Source organism: Sphaerodactylus townsendi, linkage group LG09 (assembly GCF_021028975.2).
Source record: "Sphaerodactylus townsendi isolate TG3544 linkage group LG09, MPM_Stown_v2.3, whole genome shotgun sequence".
Classification (NCBI taxonomy): domain Eukaryota; kingdom Metazoa; phylum Chordata; class Lepidosauria; order Squamata; family Sphaerodactylidae; genus Sphaerodactylus; species Sphaerodactylus townsendi.
The window spans coordinates 3115190-3136477 of NC_059433.1; the positions used below are offsets into that span (position 1 = coordinate 3115190).

Genomic DNA, 21288 nt, shown 5'->3' on the forward strand with positions numbered 1-21288 from the left:
GTGCCAGCCTAACCTTCCTTGTTGGGTTGTTGAGAGGATCTCGTGGGTGGAGGAAAGAGGGCGTAGAGAATAAACAGTGATAACTGGTTGCTGTAGGTTTTCCAGGCTGTGTGGCCGTAGTCTGGTAGATCTTGTTCCTAACATTTCGCCTGCATCTGTGGCTGGCATCTCTGTGATATTCCTCTGAAGATGCCAGCCACAGATGCAGGCGAAATGTTAGGAACAAGATCTACCAGACCACAGCCACACAGCCTGGAAAACCCACAACAACCAGTTGAATCCGGCCGTGAAAGCCTTCAACAATACATTAAACAGTGATAACATGTTGCATTTTAATTAATGCCTAAACTACTTTGCAGTTCTTATCTGGGATCCTGCACCCATGCTTTTATTATCTTGGTTACTTTCCAGACAAACATGGTGTCTCTGGAAGGTCTTACCAAAGTTGTCGACCCTTCTCAGTTAACTCCGGAATTTGATGGCTGCTTGGAATATAACCACGAGGAATGGATAGAAATCAGAGTTGCCTTTGAGGATTACATCAGCAATGCCACCCACATGCTGTCCCGGCTGGAGGAACTGCAGGACATCCTGGCCAAGAAGGACTTGCCTCAGGACTTGGAGGCAGCTCGGAGCATGATTGAGGAGCATTCGCAGCTGAAGAAGAAGGTCATCAAGGCCCCCATTGAGGACCTGGACTTGGAAGGGCAGAAGCTGCTGCAGAGGATACAGAGCAGTGAGACTTTCCCCAAAAAGAACTCCGGGTCCGGGAATGCGGATTTGCAGAACCTCCTGCCCAAAGTGTCGGCCATGTTGGACAGGCTGCACTCGACACGGCAGCATCTGCATCAGATGTGGCACGTGCGGAAGTTGAAACTTGACCAATGCTTTCAGCTCAGACTTTTTGAACAAGATGCAGAAAAGGTAAAGTATGGGGTGTGTGAGTTCATCTGTGTTGGGGTGGGGGCTGTTGCTAAGCCTTGGGAATGGGGCTGAGGAGCAGGATCCTGTCTTAAACTGGTGAGGGTCACATATTAGCATCTGACTGTATGCTGCCGAGGAGAACTGCCGAGGCATCCGAGAAGGCTAGGGTGATTCTCATTTAAGAGCGCGTGACTTGTGTGTGTGGCCTGTATTTGGGAGCCACCACTTGATCATAAGAAGAGCCCTACTGGATCAGACCACTAAGGGGCCGCTAAGTGCAGCACTCGGTCCACACAGCGGCTGACCAGATGCCTCTGGGGACCCCGCAGGCAGTGTGACGGCAGCAGCAGCATCCTCCCACCCGTGCCCCACAGATACTGCTGTAAGGAGACATCCCTCTGCCTCTGGGACTGGAGAGAGGGGAGGTCCGCCCTGACTAGCAGACCCGTGCTCCCTTCCAAGTGGGTGGCCGTCACCACATCCGCAGGCATCTCTCTCCTGTCACTGCTGCGAAGGGACTCCCTGTGCTCTCTTTTGGAAAAGGGAAAAGGGGTTTGGTGCACAATCTGACTTTTCGTGTGTGTGTGCAGTAAATTAGGGTAGGGTTGCTCCTTCGGTTTGTGAACCAGTCCCATGGGGTGCTCCACTGGAACTGGAGGGGCGGGTCCAGGATCTGACTGCAAATCTTCAACATGCAGCTTTTCTGCTGGCCGCCTCCTCTGCAGCCACCTGGAAAAGGAGCTTGTGACTCTCAGTGGGCTCTTGGGAATGGAACGTTTATCAGTATCAAGTAACTGTTGTGGGGCTAAAGGAGTTTTCACTGCACTGGGATCACTGAGACCCTCAAGACTTTGGAAGCAGTCTTTTCACTGGGATCTAGATGGGAAGTACCTTAATTCAGAACAGACAACAGGGCAGTGGGTACTACACAACTGTTAAAAATCCATTGACATTTTTAATAGGGGTATATCACAAGCACTGCGGGTGACAGGAAGGTTCAGAGTTTAATAACTGTAAGCTGACATTCAGGAGGAAGTCTCCCCCCCCCCCCCAGCAACGTTTAAGACAGTAAACTACACCCTTGTGGTGGGCATGCAGCGGGGGAGCCTACAGTCAGTGCTGCTGATTCTTTTTCTCTGCTACATTTAAAGTTGTGCTTCTGGCGCAGACGGCCTTTTGTGCAGAAAGCTCCTAAGCTGTCGTGTGCTGATTTAGTAGATGTCTCAGCCTCGAGCAGAACCGAGTTCCAGGTGTGGTTTTACATGTTTTTCACTCTTCTGCAGGGAAGAGATTTTCTGCCTAGGCTGTGCATCATTCTAGCATTCCATGCAAGAAGAGGACAGTTGTGCAAGATTCAGAGTCCACCTGGGAAATGGGAGACCTGTCCTCTTTTCCAGCGACAGCAGGAGAGAACCCAAATGGGGAGCCAATTCTGACATCCTGTTTTTCTTCCTTAGTCTAAAAGCCTCGGGGGATTTAATTAGATGGGGTGGGGCGTGGGACATTTGCTGCAGTCAGGAAAAATAGGCCTCTCTTTGCATGTACTTATTTGTATCGCATCGATGGTAATTAGTTTAATGGCACACAGCAGAAGGTGGGATTTGGTCCTGTCTGTGTGGTTTTCAGTGATGTGATGCCTCTCGACTTGAATGTGCAGCTGGCTTCAGGGATTCTTACGTCTAATCTCATAATGAACTTTCTTCACATCTGCAGTATATCAGATGGTTGCTGAGTTTGCCTTTCCTGGCTTCATTTCTTCACGAGTCTCCACTCTTATCCTCACATTCAGAGCTTTGTTGGCAGAATCAAAACTGGGCCGCAGCCTTCTGCTGTTCCTGGATGGGCTGTGAAATACCAGGCAGCCGTTTTGAAGAATTCCTCATTAAAAAGGTCGCTGCAACTGGAGCATCGCTGCAACTTTCTGCACTGAATTCTGGTGGGACCATTTCCTTTTGGGTTCAGAACCAGGAGTGTGTGTTTGAACAAGTGTTCACTTGGATTTCATCTATTTTGACATGTGCGTGTTGAAGCCCCTTTCTCTTCTGCAATTCTAGGAATCGGTGCAAAGGCCCAGAGTCAGAGTTTCTGATAATTATGCCCCATAGAGCCCAACAGCAGATGCAGATATGCTTTCCTGGTTGCATTATAGGTTGGACAGGTACAACATACATTTGTAAACCTATTCCACACCAGCCCATGCCATGTAGTTTGTGTGTCTGTGTCAGGATGGTAGTCATGGGGTTTGGGCTACCATGAGGACTGTGGCTTTCAGCTATGCAGTGCTTTTGCTGCTCTGTCTTTTTCCACAGCTGTCTTATCAGCCGACTGTAGCCGTGGCAGTCTGGAGAACTGCTTCAAAGAAAGTCTCCATGTTGTGTTTCACATGTGGGGGCGGGGGGGAGTACATTCTATATGACCACTGTTCTGAGGGCTTGAGCTTCAGAACAGGCTTTCGTTTCTTTCCTGACACTTGCAATAAAGCTTTGAACTTTTATAGGTATGACTGCTTCATAGTCAATGAAGGGGAGACCTGACATTAAGCCTGTTCTGTATCAGTGTTCAACTTCATGCTCCCATCACCGGGTGAAATTGTGCATGTTTTATTGGCGATTCTAGCCCTTATCCAAGGACTAACGAGGGGACCCTTGCCTGCGGTGTGTGGCTCCGTTTTGGAACAGAGGCTGTCTGAGATGTTGGGTGTGGAGGAGGAGAAAGCTTTGAAGTCGAATAAAGCTTTGGCAGCTCCTCTGATAGAGCAGTCTGCACCCTGCCGAAGTTCTTTTGGATTTGGTGTGGGGTCATCTGCCCATTCATCTCCTTTCGGGCACCGGGAGACTACCGGGTTTGGGTGCCAGCTAGAGGATTACAAATCAGTGCAGTGGATGGTTGGTAGCAAGGATGTCCCGGCTGACTGGTACTCTTATCCAGGCAACCAACCTGTGGATTATAAAAACCCTGTGGATTATGGTATCCACTGGACCCCGGTGCGGACGGCTGGTCTCCATGCTGGTGGGGCCCTGAAGAGTTGGGAGCACCTCCTCAGTCATACTGGGCCGAATGGATTCAGCTGAACGAGGATCAGGCCCAGCGAGAGCGCCAGCGGGCGCAGCAGTGGTCCACCCCGGCAGCGTGTGCGGCAACCGGAGATAGGGAGTCTGAAGCTGCAATAACCGGGGTGACTGGAGGTGACAGCGGGGACCAAGGATTGGATGGAGGCATGGCAGCAGTCGAGGCCTGAGAAGAAGAGTGACGGGAATACGAGCAGTGGTTGACCGAGATGCAGAGGGAGATGGAGAATCTGCAAACAAGGGCCCTGATGGCCGAAGGACAACTAACCCAGCTCATCAACAACCCATCGGGCAGGGGCCAAGGAAGTGGTACCACATCAGTGCAGACGGGCACTTGAGCCGCTGGGGAAACTGGAGCGCAGGGCGTGCTACAGGCGGTGGTTCCAGAGATCAGGATCCTTCCTATGCCGGCACCTACCCCAACAAGAAGAAGGATGTCGGTACACTTTAATGGATCATCCCAACAACCACCATACTTCCTGGTTCAAGTGGATGTTCATATGCAAGCAATATTAGAACGAGGATGTATATGCAAGCAATATTAGAACGAGGACAGCAATATTAGAACGAGGATGAGTTCATGATGTCAGTGCCCTCCTGGAAGGACCGGCGGCCCAGTGGTATGTGGAACTGTTCAACAGGCAAGCAGATGGATTATGCACCTTGCCTTGCTTCCTAAGAACTCTCCACAATTGTTTCGAAAACCCATTTATGGGGAAGCAAACTAAACGAGAGCTGATGAAGATACGTCAAGGCAACAGACCGTTTGTTGAATCCTCGGACCAGTTCTATGCTGTGGCCAGTAGGATCTTGGATTGGTGCGACCAGATGTTGGTCTATGCGTTCACCGAAGTGTTTAATCCAGAGCTTCGGAAATGGGCCCTGATGAGAGGCAACCCAACCAATCTGGAAGAGTGGATCCTGTTGGCCGGGGAAAACAACGCTCAAATGATCGTGGTGAAATCTTTTGAAACCAAGCCCATGATACCTCAACGGCCAACTCTGGCCCCTGGGGCTTCTGGTGCCTGCAAACCATCGGCCTGTACAGCACCTCCAGCTGAGGAATCAGCTTATGCCCGGAGAAGAAGGTTGGGATTGTGTCTCTAGTGTGGCGACAGTGGGCATCTGGCAGCTACCTGTCCAGTTAAACCTGCTCCTCAACCAACAGCTCCACCATCCACCAAGCGCCCTAGTGTTAATCCAAGTAAATCTAAGTCCGGGAGCTCCAAACTCTCCATGGAAGTCAACCCCTCCTTTGTGGATTCGGAGGGGGAAGGGGCTACCTGCCAACCATCTGGTCCGCAATGAAGGCGACAGCTGAAGAGGATGGGGTGAGTGCTGGGGGTAAACCCATTGTACTTTCACTAACTGTTACCAGTCAGCCAAAAAATACCAGGATGTCGGTGCAAGCCTTAGTGGACTCTGGTTGCACTCACTGTTGTGTCCACCCCGGTGTAGGTGAAGGGCTTGGACTGCCCAACATTGGGAGTGTCGCAGTTTTATTGTCGCCAACACCTCAAAATACCCAGCGGTGTTGGGCGTGCCATGGTTAGTGGATCATAACCCAACAATGTTATGGGCTGACCGCATTGCTTGTTGCACTGACCCTTCTTGTGGGGACCACATCCATGAAACCCCCACTAAATCTCCAGTAATAGGGCAAGCCAAAGGCCTTCAAGAAGCGGATCGCCCCACCATTCTGCTTTTGAAGACTGTGTTTGAAGAAAGCGAATGTGATACGCTACCTCCACATTGTATCACAGACTGTAAAATTGAGTTAATTCCAGGGGAAAAGTTACTGAAGGGAAGGCTCTACCCTATGAGCCCTAACGAAGATGAGTAGTTGCCACAGATACTACCTTATGAAAGCCATTCCTCCTTCTGCATGTGAACAGGTTGTGTGAATGTCCCTTCTAAAACGACACCTGCCATGTGCAATTTTAAAAATATGTACACTAAAAATAATGAACTATTCTTTTGAAAAGCAGGGTAGTTTTGAGTCACAGTGAATAGGCATGTTCATTCCAGTTTTTATTGTAAGATCCATTGTTTAAAACCCTTCCTTTCAAAAAAGCTAAGGTTTTTGTACATTTAAAGTTATTTTTGATACCATATTGTTCTTGTTGACCTTCTTTTTCCACTTACAGAGCTAGTTTACTGTTTTTCTTTGAAATAAATATTGAAAAACATTTAACCTACTGATGCCTCAGTTAATATAGTTTTATTGGTATCTATTTTTATTTTTGAAATTTACTAGTAGCTGCTGCATTTCCCACCCTCGACTTATACGCGAGTCAATAAGTTTTCCCAGTTTTTTGTGGTAGAATTAGGTGCCTCGACTTATATTCGGGTCGACTTATACACGAGTATATACGGTATTTCATAGAAGTCCCCCCACCTTCACGCTAGTCTGTTGCTTAGCATCTCAGTCTAGTCACTTGGAAAAAATTCTTATCTTCCACAGGTAATTAGTCAAGTGGCTGTTTACACTTGTTTACTGAGTTTATATTGTTCTATATAACTGTAAAGCCTTGTTTTCAATCTCTGTGAAATACCTTTTCTTGTTGAAGGCAACACTGCAGCCTTTTGTCTTCCTGTAACCGGCTTATGTGTTCTCTTTCTTCTTAGATGTTCGACTGGATCACACACAACAAAGGCCTGTTTCTGAATAGCTACACAGAGATCGGAGCCAGTCACCCTCATGCAATGGAGCTCCAGACGCAGCACAATCATTTTGCTATGAACTGTATGGTAAGAATATCTGGCTGCTACAAGCACACACTTTGCTTGGTACCACCCCACGCCCCTATTGACGGCCACCCTCCCCCACCACAACCAAAAAACAGGTGTGTGGGGGCAATTTTCCACCCCCACGTGACTAAATGGCCACAGCCCAGAGGCATTTGACCCCTTAATTTCCCCTGGCTGTTACGCCCCTGCATCTGAGCTCCACCTTGGTGTGCTTTTGTTCTTTCCAGTGGGGAAAAAGGGCACAAGTTGAACTTGTGTGCTGATCTGTTTATCTGTTGTGGTGGAATATCAAGAACAGTACTGAGAGAAGAAGGGAAGGTAGAGAAATTGTGGCCAGCTTTGCTTTGCTCACATCACACAGGCTTTACAGCAGGACTCAAAATATACATGAAGCTGCCTTTACATTGAGTCAAACAATTAATATTGGTGTCGTCGTCTGGCCTGGCTGCTCCAGAATCTCAGGTAGAGGTCTTTCACATAGCATCTGATCCTTCCTTTTTTTCGGAACTGGAGATGCCAAACAAGTATTCTACCCCTGAACTGTAGGACATCCCTGAAATAGTGTACTGTTATAGTGAAGACTGTTGCTTCAGTCTTTTGTCATACATGAGAAAAAGGAGGACCCTGATAATTACCGTCCAGTCAGCCTGACATCAATACCAGGGAAGATTCTGGAGCAGATCATTAGACAGACAGTCTACCAGCACTTAGAAGGGAATGCTGTGATCACAAAAAATCAGCATAGGTTTCTGAAAAATAAGTCATGCCAGACCAATCTTATCTCTTTTTTTGATAGAGTGACAAGCTTGTTAGATGAAGAGAATTTAGTATCTCACCTGGAATATTCTGAGCACCGCAATTCAAGAAGGATATTGACAAGCTGGAATGGGTACAGAGGAGGGCAACCAAAATAGTAAAAGATCTGGAGTCCATGCCCTACAAGGAGAGACTTAGGGAGCTGGTTATATTTAGTTTGGTGAAGAGAAGGTTAAGAGGTGAGATGATAGCCATGTTTAGATATTTGAAAGGATGCCATGTTGGTGAGAGAGCAAGCTTGTTTTCTGCTACTCCAGAGACTGGGACCAGGAGCAATGGGTTCAAGTGAAGGAAAAGAGATTCCGCCTAAACATCAGGAAAAACTTCCTGAAAGTAAGGGTTGTTCGACAGTGGAATGCACTACTTCGGAGTGTGGTGGAGTCTCCTTTTTTGGAGGTTTTTAAAGAGAGGCTGGATGGCCATCTGTCAGGAGTGTATTGATTGCATTGCAGGGGGTTAGACTTGATGGCCCCTGGATGGCCAACTCTATGATTCTATGAGACTTGAGCTCTCATTCCTAAGCATTCAGGGCTTATTTTTTTGTGGCATCACTGAAATACTGATATTTCAGTGGGTTCTGGAAGTATGTTGATGTAACTTATTTGACCCAGGTAAATATGGCAGCCTAATGTGGGCAGAAGAAGTAATACCTGGCTGGATTTTTGTTGCCAACCAAAGGAACAGGTGCAGATGTGTGGTAGTGATCTTGAGTGGACATGGCATCATTCACTTAAGAACTAAGTTGGTCTCAGCTCAGGTTGGTTTCCAGGCAGTTTCAGTGTCAGCTATTTTTGATTGCTCAAAGCAAGAATGGTATCGTAGATTTAAAAAATAGCATCCTGATATAAGTGGTTGTCAGACTATCATTGAAGAACTGAGATGCATTAATATGCTAGTGAATCAAGAGTGAACACATTTGACAGATTTTATTCTCTCTAGCATGGCCTTCAGATTCAGATGGATCCTAATTAGAAAGTCCAGCGTGGCTCTTTCATGCTGGTGAGTAGTTTTTGTTTTTGCCGGGGCCTGTGAAGGCTGGCCTATATCAAAAGGTGCTAATTATTGAAGCATCTAAACAGAGAGAAAGAATGGGACAAAAAAAGGGGACAAAAATGAGCTGTCTGTAGAGATCATCGTAGGTGAGGATTATGTTAAGGGGGTGGTGGTGGTGGTGGTGATATTGACCTGGTACCTCTCACTTTCTTTTGATCATCCTGTAATGCATTCGTGTGTGCCAGTAGTCAAAAGCTGGATTGGGCCTTGAGAAGCTTTCTTCAGCTTTAGGAGCTACCTCAAAAAGTGTAGGAGCCAGACTTACACTTGAGCCTTCAGGGTTGTAAAAATCACACTTTCTCATTATTTCTACTGTAAAACCTAAGCCTAAACTCTTCACAGTTGCTAGCCCTTTTTTTTAAAAAAAAGCCATTAATGTTGGGTAACCCTGGTTGTCATCAGAATAAAGAGCTACTCTCTGTGCCTCACCTGAATAAACTTTGTACTTCTGCTGAGAATCACCAAGAGGCACTTAACAATATGTGGCTGATGAAAATACTGGATGCCACAATGACATTGGAACCTATTCTGTGGTACCTGAACTAGGTCGGATCCAGAGGCCCTGCAGTTGTGTCAGGAGTCCAAGCTCTTAATGCAGAAAGCAAAGAATGCTTTCGTCATACCAGGAAAACAACCTGCGTTGCCTTGTTTGTGGATAGCAGAGCGATTGCACAGGTGTCAAACTCACAGCCCTCCAGATGTTATGGACTACAGTTCCCATCATCCCCTGCCAGCATTATGCTGGCGGGGGATGATGGGAACTGTAGTCCATAACATCTGGAGGGCTGCGAGTTTGACACCTATGGATTAGGGCATCAGGAGAAGTTCTAGGAGGCCCAGGGTGGGCCCAGCCTCTCCTCTATGCTGCGGTCGCGGAGCTACAAGGGTACGGGGGGTGAGCTGTGCACGGGCACATGCCTGGGGGCGCGCGGAAAATCGCCCCCAGGCCCCTCCCTTTCCCCCCGCAGCGCCCCCACCCCCCTTCCCACACTTACCTTAGTTCCTTTCCTCTTTCAGAACTTTTTCAGGCTGCAAAAGGCCTGTTTGCAGTAAAAACGGCCTGAGGAACTGCAGTTCCTAGGAGACCTTGGGGCTCACAAGGTCTCCTGGGAAGTATAGTCCCCTTCAGCCTGTTTTTACTTGAACAGGCCTTTTGCAGCCTGAAAAAGTTCTGAAAAAGGAAAGCAACTAAGGTAAGTGTGGGAAGCGGGGAGGGGGGGTTCCGCGGGGGGGGGGATTAGAATGCGCACTGGGCACAGTTTGGCCCAGCTATTGCCTCTGTTATGCTGTCAAAACTCAGTGCCTGATCTTGGGCCAGCAACACATTGTCAGTCTCACCTCAGCAGCCTCCTTTGCTCTGTCTCGCCCTGGCAGAGAGAAGTCTGTGAACCTTCTTGTGTAACTCTGTAGTTCTGAGAGTCTTCCCCACTACTTGCCCCCCTGCCCTGTTTGGAGGAATCAGTCTTCTTCAGTGAGAGGAATGTTTTCAGTAGGCTATTTTATTTCCATTTTTGGAATCTTAGAGTTATACCTGAAGGTGGATGGATGGCATTAGTCTCCCTTGCACTGCTGGGGTGGGGGAGCTTTGAACTGATCTTTGAGTGTGGGAGTTTACTGATGTTCCAGTTTCAGCCTGGCCCCCCCCCCCCCCCCGGCCCCCATTTCCACTTGATTATTCACTGGGACTGTGTGTTCCTATTGAACAGAACATTCAAAATAGACCACTTTGTTTTAAATAGACACAATACAATTGTACCCTTTAAAGATAACTAGATTCACTTGTGATTAGTGTGGTTCCCTATTCCTATGGAAATTAAAATGGGACAAGTTCTTCACTTTTTTCCTCTATTGTTTGAAGAGAGTGAACAACAAAATGAAACAAGCAGGAAGGTGAAATGAATTATGTAAAAGACCACTGGCCACACAGATTTGAATGATAACCACGCCTTTTCCGAACCAAGTCAGGAAATGGGATCTCAGGAGACAGAATGCTGGGCTAGATAGTCCACTGGTCCAGGATGGTGTTCTCTGGTCGATTCCCCACAGTCAGTTTATTACATGATCCTCATACGAAAAAACACGCTTTAAGCAAGAACTCCCCACCGCTTAAGTGTTGAACAAGGATTCATCCCGGTTCTGGCCCGCACTCCCCCCCTTATCCTGCGTTTTCTCAGAACCTGCATTGAAGTGCACCTTTTTTTCCAGTCACGCTCCGAAGCCAGATCAATGGGGAGAAACGGGACAGATGTGGCTTATTCTTCCCACCGTTCAAAACTTCCAGCCAATCAGAGTCGCCCATGATGGAGAAACCTGGCGCCAGAAGCGCAATTTTGCAGCCTTTTTGTGTGTCGCGTTGAGGCATTAGCCCTCTGAAGGGAGCGTATAATGCGAAACTACTCTGAAAACAATGATTTTGATAAATTGTTTGTGCGTGACTATGTTCGAACGTAAAAACGAGAAGAAAAATAACATGAATTTTCAATCAGGGGCGGAATAGTGTTCCCATTCCAGCACAATAGCCAATCAGAAGGTGAGGAAATTCTGCCTATGCATCTACGTAGCAACGTAGCTGCGTGAAAATTTTTTTTAAAAAGTTCCTGCCCCAACACAACAGCCAATCAGGACGAGGAACCTGCCGAGCAGATCACACATTTGTGGGGAGTGTTACATTGTTTGAAACCACAATAGATATTGAGGCCTTCACTGGACACACACCGCAGTGGGGAGGGAGAAACCGTACTGAAAAAGGTGCTGTTTCTTTTGGAACAGGGATGTATCCAGCTTAATTTCTTAGTGAGGATTCGACTTCTGTCTGCCTTCATGCTTCTTAACTGGCTTGTTTAGCAGCTGATATCGAGAACCCCTTTCTCTGTGTGGCATCTTATTGGAAATCTGTGGTCCAACTTCTCTTATTTGGTACAAAATGGGTAGAAATTATTTTAATAGTAATGTGGGTGAAAACAGGTGACTGTGCAACATGTGGTTCAGTGGCATGTTCGATACTTGGATAGTGGATTATTATGTAGATTTTGGCAACGTGTTGAGTCAGAGTCAGTTGTATTGTTATAGACTGCTTGTTTTTTAGCTGCTCCCCACAAATCAACTCAGTGTCCCCTGCTATCCCTTGCCCTTAAAATCACTCCTTCTCTCCCTTACCAGGCCAAATGAGCCTGGAAACAGTAAACTCTGTGGCTCATCCTCCTCAACCACCATCAACCCTCCCCCCCTCACTTCCTTCCACCGTCCAAACTGTTTGTTTTTACTCTTTGCTTCCTATCATTTGTTCAGTTTTTAACTTAAAAGAACCAACATTTTTGTCACATGTCTGGTAAGTTGACTCAGGAGTCTTTGTTGAGGAACTTTGTCAGAAACTTTTTCAAAATTCAAGTATATGAATTCTACAGTGTCACTGTTGTCTGCCTGTTAGTTTATGTTTTCAAAGAACTCCCATAGGTTGGGAAGTCGGGCTTCTCCTTGCAGAAGCTATGCTGATTTCCCTTCAGCAGGTTTTGTTCCTCTGTGAGCCCAATAATTCTGTATTTGATTACAGTTTCTACTCATTTGCCTTGGACCCTAAGTTAACTGACCTTTAATTTCGTTATTAATCTCTGAATCCAATTGAAAAACCAGTGTAACATTTACTGTTTGCTCTCCAGTATTCTGGTGCAGTGGCTGCTTTAATGATATTGTGTACACACATTAGTAGAACAAGTCTCATATTTGCATTCTCTAAGATTCTCTATGCTATTAGGACTGGAGATTTATGTATGTGTTAAGTGGCACAAAATTGCTTCCGATGCATGGTGACCTTATGAATTAATGACCTCTAGAGTGTCCTATTGAGGAGGAGGAGGAGGAGGAGGAGTTTGGATTTATATCCCCCCTTTCTCTCCTGTAGGAGACTCAAAGGGGCTTACAATCTCCTTGCCCTTCCCCCCTTACAACAAACACCCTGTGAGGTGGGTGGAGCTGAGAGAGCTCCGAGAAGCTGTGACTAGCCCAAGGTCACCCAGCTGGTGTGTGTGGGAGTGCACAGGCTAATCTGAATTCCCCAGATAAGCCTCCACAGCTCAGGCAGCAGAGCGGGGAATCAAACCCGGTTCCTCCAGATCAGAATGCACGAGCTCTTAACCTCCTATGCCACTGCTGCTCCCACTGCGTGAAATTAACAGCCTTGCTCAGGTCTTAAGAGACCGAGGGTCGTAGTTTCCTTTATAGAGTCAATCCATCTCATGTTCGGTCTTCCTCTTTTCCTGATGCCTTTACTTTTCTTAGCATTCTTGTCTTTTCCAGTTAGTCTTGTCTTCTCATTCTGTGTGTCATCCCAGGGCACTGGCTGTGCCGGCTTATTTCCAGACACAATTCGGATGCAGTGCATATTAACACTTTAAGTTTGTGACCAGCTTGGAGTCGGGTGAATGAGCCTTCCTGTGAACAGCCTTTCTACCAAGGCAGGGCTTTCTTATAGGTGGTGCCTCACCTTTCGAGTGCCCCTCCCCCTGTGGTGCCCCTGAAGCCTCCTTTGCTGTCTTCAGACGCCAGCTGAAAACATGACTCTCTAGGTAGGCTTTCAGTGGAAAGGCTGATGGCCGGCATGGTGGAGTGGCTAAGAGCACTGCACGCTAATCTGGAGAGCCAGGTTAGATTCCCCATTCCTCCATATACAGTCTGCTAGGTGATCTTGAGCCAGCCACAGTCCTCTCTGAACTCTCTCTGCCCCGCCTACCTCACCAGGTGTCTGTTGTGGGAAAGGGAACGTGATTGTAAGTCACTTCAAGATTAATCAAAGGCAGAGGAAAGCGGGGTACGAAAATTCATCATGTCATCTTTTTCTTGGTGCATTTTGTGTCTTGCTTGAGTGACTGTCTTACAGATACAGTTTGGAGCTATGTACTATTGTTCAATGTCGTTCTTATGTCCTGGTTGGTTTTACTGCTTGCTTTAGTGGTTGGTTGGGGGGCGGGGTATCCAGCCTGAAAGGGCCAGGCGGGCAGTCTCAGCATTAAGGATATGATAGTCAGACCTGAATTGCCGATGGATAAAATACAGGGAGTGTAGAAGTGGGAGACCTTACTAATGTGGGAGACATATATTAATTAGTCTCAAGGTGAGAGCAGAAGTGAGTGGCTCCAATCCAGTCCAAACTATTCATGAAAGTCAGAATTATCATTGAAATAACTCTTGAGAAGTAATTTTTCCTCACAGCTGAGGAGAAGAACCATAAGCACTGGGAACCAAGGGCCATGCTGGAAGATGCCTGCTCTTCTGCCAATAACCCTCTACAGTTTCCACAGGTGGAGATCTCCTTCTTCCAGGGAAAAAGCCTCACCTCAGGAGGAAACCTCTCCACTCCCTCTTACCTCCCTGGGAGTTCAACCCCCCCCCCCCTTCCTCATGCCAGGCCATCCCTGTCACCACCTGGGCTGAAATCATTTTCCTGTAGAAGGCTGAGTGCTCAGGTCAGGGCCCATTGTGCAGGCAGCAACAGGGCACAAATAGTTAGAGAAACACAATATTTTAAAGGCTTTCATTATTATATTTTAGCTGTCTTGAGTCAGCTGCTGGAGAGGCAGCCTGTGCATTTCCTCCATAAATAAATACCTTCTACTGCAGTTCAAAGCCTTTAAAAGGGCCATAATTGTTCTTTCTCCTCCCTTTCAGTTTCTTAGGGCCTTTTTATTTGAATAGATCATAATGAAAGATGAACCTTAAGTAATGTCTGTTTGGAGTGTACTTTTTAGGCCGTCAGTTGCACTGGATATTAGAGGAACTAATGAGTACGTATTTCCTCATTTTGCTCTATACAGTGAGGTGAAATAGAGTAAATTTAAGAAAAAATAAAGTTAAGAACTGGCCACCTGAAGTAACTGTTCTGCCCACCCCACCCTCCATTTTGCCCCTAAGTCTTGATGTTTTTTTTAAAAGTTCTAATATTCCTTCTTTATCATAACAAATCTGTCTCTTGAGGTTGATTTAACCAGCTGTTTTTAAGCCCTCCAGAGGGCTTGTTGAGGTTGTAGCAAACAAGAGGCCATTTTAGAAAAGCTGCTGCCTGACAGGTCGTGTTGGACCACTTGGCCCTGATGTGCTTCCGAGGAGCTCTCTGCGCAGATGGGTGGCTATGTGGCTTGTGCTGAGGCGTGTTTATTTTTCACTTGTGGGGTAAGAGTGTATTGGATTCTGAGTGTTACCTCTGGACTGAGTGAATAACTTCAGTCTCATCGACTGAAGGATTGACTCTATTCCCGTCATGCTCAGGAGATGAGCCCTCATGAGTAGCAAGTGCTACTCTTCACTCAGGGAAAAGGCAGGATGTATAGAAAATACTGGCTGGGGGGTGGGGAGGTGGTATAGTTTGTTTCTCAAGAAAACACTAAACATGAACTCAGTGGCGTACCTAGGCAAACTGGAGCCCTGGGCAAAACCTGAGTTTGATGGGCGGCCCCATGGGCGGCTGCCCTCCCCCATCACAACCAAACAATGATTTTTTTCCACCAGGTCATTTCAAAGTCACCATCACATTATAGAACATGCCCCAACTCACAACTCTGAACACAGGGATGGTTCATGCCACACAGTGGAAATAATTTTTTTGACATTTTCAAAATGCTTTCAAAATATTAAAATAAAATAAAAGGACCTCAAAAGGAACTTCTGAATGACTTTCATTTGTTTTCCTGAATGACACTAACCCTGTGATCCATGGGCAGGGAGGCGTGCTGTGCATGGGGGGAGGCTGACAGAGCTTGCTTTGCCCTTGGATCCTGCGATTCATGGGTAGGGAGGCATACTGGGGATGGGGGGAGGCTGGCAGAGAGATGCTCCAGCCTCAGATCCTCTCTCAGCTTAAAAAAAAAAAGCACCGAGGCTGGAGCGCCCCTCTCTCTCTCTCTGAGAACCAGCCACAAGGCAGCAGCACCAAGATGGTCAGGGTGGGTTGGACTGAAAACAAGAAGACTGTTGGATCTACTGGTTCAAGGGACAAGGGTCATCATTCTGCATGCAACTTGTGGGATGTGTTTGTATTGCAAGCTGTTCTGGAGGCCTCATGGCGGTACAGTATTTTAACAGTACAAATCAGTGTGTAAATATTAAATGTACTTAATCAGAAGCAGATAAATATACTCCGATACTATCACTCAGAATCAGACAAAATTTTGATTTCAATGTCTTAACACAGTCCACTCTTTTCTTGATGACATTTCTGAACTCGGGTTAACCTTAAAGGCCAAAATATGGGGTATAAATACTTCCACAAAAAACAACCCCAGGCAAATGCACCACCTTTACCACGAGGTAAGGGGTGCTGTCTTTCCAAGCGTGTCCATCCCCCTTCATATCCGTCTTAAGATCAGCATATGTTAGAGTTAACTGTAGACTTTCCTTCTTTTTATCACTTTCCTAGAGCAGCAGGTCCACAATGATGCTTACTGAACTGATGCAAAATCACCTTCTAAAGGTGTTTTGGAAGTGAGGCCAAGGGCACTTTCTCACATGCAGAATAATGCATTTTCAAGCCACTTTCAATGCACTTTGCAGCTGGATTTTAGGGTCCCCAGTTTAAACAACATTGAAAGTGATGCTATTTTGGGGTGGATTCTCCCCCACCCTGAAACAACATCATTTTAAATGTTTAAACTGGGGACCTCAGATTCTCCCTTTAAATCCATGCCGAAGGGGGTGGATTTAATGATGATGATGATGATGATGATATAATAATAATAATAATAACAACAACAACAACAACAACAACCTTTATTAGGCATTGAGATAATAAAAGAAAGAAAGAAAACAAGCATTGGCAGGAAGGGGGTGAATTTAAAAGGAGAATCTGGGGAAATTTAGGGGGTGCCTGCTGTCAGGGTGCAATTATTAAGATAGCAACACCAAAATTTCAGAGTATCTTCGTGAGACCCTACTGATGATACCACCCAGGTTTGGTGACGTTTGGTTCAGGGGGTCCAAAGTTATGGACCCTCAAAAGTGTAGCCCCCACCTCCTATTAGCTCCCATTGGAAACAATGGGGGGTGAGGGCACTCCCTTTGGGAGTTCATAATGTTGGACTCCCTAAACCAAACCTCACCAAACCTGGGTGATATCATCAGGAGAGTCTCCCGAAAAATCCCTGAAATTTTGGTGCTGCTAGCCTAACAACTGTGCCCCCTGCAGGCCAAAAACCGAAAAAACACTGAAAATACCAAAAAACCACAAACGAACCTGTATTTTTGGCGCCCGCCACAAGGGGGCGCCCTGGGCAACTGCCCACCTTGCCCATAGGCAGAAACGCCATTGCATGAACTAACACATTTTCAGGGCCAAAATCAATAAAGCACCAAAGTCCTCATAACTGCCATCTCCATTTACCCAGAACGGCACTTGGCTCAGTCTTAAAGGGCCAATGGCCTATGAGCAATCAAACATAAAACTTGCATTAACTATTACCCCTGTTCATAAACAGATTCCATTCAGCCAGAGAACAGACCTTGCTTGGCTTAGTTTTTGTGCTGATGTCTGAAGGGGAAATTCTGAGCCAGCTGCTTAGAGCACGCTGGATGCAGTTGAGGCTGCTGAGTTGGACCTTTGAGTCTGCGAAGTACTTTGACCTGGCTCATTTGAAAGATTGTTTCTGTTCACAAGTCTTGAGACTCAGGATCTACTGAGGAATTCTTTTAACCAGTCCGTTCCAGTTTTATTGGTAAGGGCACAGAGAGCTGTAAGGCTGTCCTTTGGTGATTGAATGACCTCTTTCTTTTCCATGGAATCGGCCTAACCATCCCATATAATATAAGGCAACCTAGAATGCGGGTTTTTTAAAAAAAAATTAATTTTCATAGTATATTTGACAAGCACGATAGAAAAATATGAAACAAAAAAATTCAAAACAGACAAAAACAGCAAAAAGAAAAAAGGAACACAATGCATCAAATCAGAACTGCATTGATATAATCATGACATGTTGGATCCCAAAACAATATTCTAATATAATCGGAGAAACTATCACAAAATCTTAAATTCTGTCCACTAACTCTGCAACGTCTTTACTAATCATCTCTTATATTTTTTATCATTATCAAATTAGAAATCTTCCAGTTAATATTTTTACATAACTGATTCAGTTTCTATTAAGAAATAAAGTTCCCATTTCTCATAAAATTTGTGTTTTGGTCATCTGTTTACAAGGATTGTTAACTTAGCCAATATAGCATATTCTCTGATTTTATCTTCCCAAAGTTCTGTACTAAGATCTTTATCAGATTTCCAACAACATGCAATTGTTATTCTTGCTGCACTTAATAAGTTCTAACATAGTTCATTAAGCTTCTTAGGAAGGTTTTCTGGTAAGATACTCAATAACATTGTTTTAGCAATAAGTCCAGCCCATATGGAAGAAGGACCTGATCTCTTTGTGACCTGATCTCCAGCAAAGACCATCATTTGGTTTAGTCATCTTCTTGATCATTTCAGGAGTTATATACCATCTTAAAGACATTTTATTCCAATTCTCTTTTAGCATTTGGCTTGCAGTAAGTTTAATAATTTTAGTCCATAATGTTTCCCATTGTTGAAACATGGAACATCAACATGCTTATCTCTTCTTTAGTCTACCTGTTTCAGTTTTCAACAGAATCTTATATATTCTTCTCATCAAATGTTGTTTCTGTGTTATCATCTCTTTTTCAAAATCTGATAATTCCCATAATGTTCCTCCCTGTGGTATTAATTCTCTTCTGAGTCTGGATGTTATCTGGAAATATATCAACCATGGTATTTTCTTGCCCTCCTCCTTTATCTCTTACCATGATTTGATTTTTTCTTGTATCAATTTCTTCTTCTGTGTATTTCCTGTATGCATTGGCACTGGCTTCTATAGGAAGTTAGCAAAGCTGTTAGTGAGTCATAAAATGCTTATTTTTTTTTCCAGATTTCAAAAAGTCCTTTTCTTATTACATGGGAGTTTTTTTATTGGCTCTATCTTTTGGTCTGTATTGTCCCACCATAGATAGCTATGCATGCCCGTTGTTAAATCTGCGGTTTCTAATTTTACAAGTCTATGAAATAGGTTTAATATCCGGTCTAAAATTCACATAAGTCCTGGTTCTTGATAATATAATTTGATATTAGGTACAGCTTGGCCTCCTCTTCTTTTTTCATCTTGCAAAGCTTTGAATTTTATTCCTGGTCTTTGGTTGCTCCAGATAAATTTATTAATGTGCATTAGTCAACATTCAAGGTCTTTTCATGTATGTGTATAGGCAACTTTTGAAATAGGAAATTCAAATTAGACAGAACATTCATTTTAATACTTGCAATTTTTCCTAGCCAGGATAGCTTCAGTTTGGACCATCTTTGTAGATCTTGAATTACTTTTCCAGGTTGTCCCATAAATTAACTTGAAACTTGATTACCGGATACAGAGCCATTTCAATTTGACTTTCTTCTGTCAAAGTACCATTAATTAAAATTCTTGCTCTTTATCTAATTTATATTCTCTGTATCCAATCTAGAAATCTGGAACCACAATTTATATATTCTAATGTCTCTAACATAAATGTCCACTAGATATTGTTAAAAGCTTTCTCTGCATCCAAAAAGATGAATGCAGTTTTCTTTTCCTTTTGTTAGAAAATTCTAAAGCATCAATCACATATTGTACATTGTCTTTCATATATCTTTTGGAACAAAGCCTGTCTGATCTTCATGAATCATCTCCTGAATGCACTTTCTTAATCCGATTGCCATTATAGATACAAATAGTTTATAATCCACATTTAATAATGAAATTGGTCTGTATGATTGTGGTAATTCTGGGTCATTCCCTTGTTACATATTAAAGTCACATGTGCCTCTTCCCAGGTCAGGGGGAAATTCCCCTTTAGATCTCATTCATCATTTCTTGTAGGGGTATAATTAATTTTTCTTCCATGAATTCATGATATTCTGAAGTTAAACAGTTGGGTCCTGGAGCTTTCCCTTTTTAAAATGCTTTTATAGCTTGTGATAGTTTGAAAATGGACATATTTTTGTTCAAAATGTCCCTATGTTCTGCTGTGAATTTATTCATGGTTATCTCAGCAATATAATTTTTAGTGCTTCTTCTTCCACATTTTGCTTTTTGTAAAATTCAGAAAAACAGGAAACAAATTGCTCTTGTTTTGCTCTTTCTAATAATACTGTACCATTCTTTCTAACTGCTATAGTCCTTCTTCCAATCTGTTTCCTCAACTGGTGTGCTAGGAATTGACCTGGTTTATTGGCATGCTCAAACACTTTTTGCTTCAAAAATCTTTACCTTTTTTTGCGTTTCTTCCATTTCTAATAAATAGAATTTGTGTCCCAGTGTCTTTAGGTCTCTTAATATATTTTTATTTATTTTCTTGTGCTGTTCCTCCAATATTTTCATTCTATTCAATATAGTTAGGTTTTTTTTCCTTCTTATCTTCCTTCCGTTTACCAGCACTTGCAATTAATTTTCCTCTCATACAAATGTCTTGCTTGTTTTCCAGATTATTGTGCTAGACATTCCTTTGATCTTATTCAAATTAAAAAAATTCCTCTAGGTGTTCCTTATATTTTTCAACAACATCCTTTTGTAATAGAAGGTTATCTTCCATTCTCCATTCTTCTTCCTTTGCTTGTAGGGTTACCATGTTATTTTTATTGAATTGTGGTCGGCATTAGTGCTCATTTGATTTCTACTTCATGTAGACCTGTTAGATACTTAGTACACCAGGAATCAACTACATTCAATAGGTTCATGTAAGTGAACACATTTTTGGGAAGTTTGCCTCCTGCTGCCTTTTTTGATCTGTCTTTACTTACATCTGAAACTGCATTCATATCTCCAATTATGATCCTTTAACCTTCTTGAAAATCCAATATTAATTTGAACAGTCTTCCAAAAAAATTATCTCTAGCATTATCAGGTACGTAAACTTTTACAATGGTATAAATCTTAACATTGGGAAATTTGATTTTTAATATAATAAATATTGCAGCTGGGTCTTTGTCTTCGTCCAGAATCATTATTTGTCTGTTTTTAAAGTAAACGGCTACTCTGCGTTTTTTAGAGTGGGTGTTAGCTGACTAGATGCTTCCTAGGTTTTTTTATTAATCAGTAAGTGTTGATGTTTATCTTTAAGATGAGCTTGTTGAATACAGATAATATCTTCTTGGTTCTGTAATTGATTAACAATTTTTAATCTCTTTGAGGGGGAGTTTAGTCCACTCGCATTAGCAGAAAAGATCTTCATTTCATGAAATGCTTGAAAGCAGCTACTCAGTCCAGTTTTTCTTTTTCTTTGTCTGGAATCTTTGGAGTCTATCTGCTGGGATCTGTCAGGTTCTTTCCTTTGTGCTATAAGCTATATTTGTATTTCAGTGTTTTCTATTATTAGAGGGTCCCCTCTATGTTTTTTTAGAATCTTGTCTTGTATATTTTTATGCGTAAACTTCACTAGGATATCTCTAGGAACTTTATTTTTGTTTGGTAATCGGGAGTTTATTCCATATATCAGGTTAAATTCTTTGTTCTTCGTTCAATTTTGAATAGTCCTGTAGCAATTTACGAAAGTCACCCTCTAAATCTGTTTTCCTGACTTATTCGGGAAATATAATTTCCTGAAACATAAATTATTTCCCCTTATTCGAACTTTCAACATTTCTGTTCTTCCTTCT

General features: G+C 43.9%; 1 protein-coding gene across 7 annotated transcripts in view; it reads left to right on the forward strand.

Annotated features, from left to right (window-relative positions):
* Positions 1-21288, forward strand: part of TRIO (trio Rho guanine nucleotide exchange factor) — a 312768-nt gene that overhangs the window by 83092 nt on the left and 208388 nt on the right. For all 7 annotated transcript variants that reach the window (XR_007245439.1, XM_048507596.1, XM_048507598.1 and 4 more), the window contains exons 5-6: positions 412-924; positions 6621-6743. Coding sequence is in view for 6 of the 7 variants with exons in the window: in XM_048507596.1 (XP_048363553.1) it covers positions 412-924; positions 6621-6743 (636 nt within the window). In the remaining variant the exon portion in view is untranslated. The remainder of the gene's footprint in view (positions 1-411; positions 925-6620; positions 6744-21288) is intronic.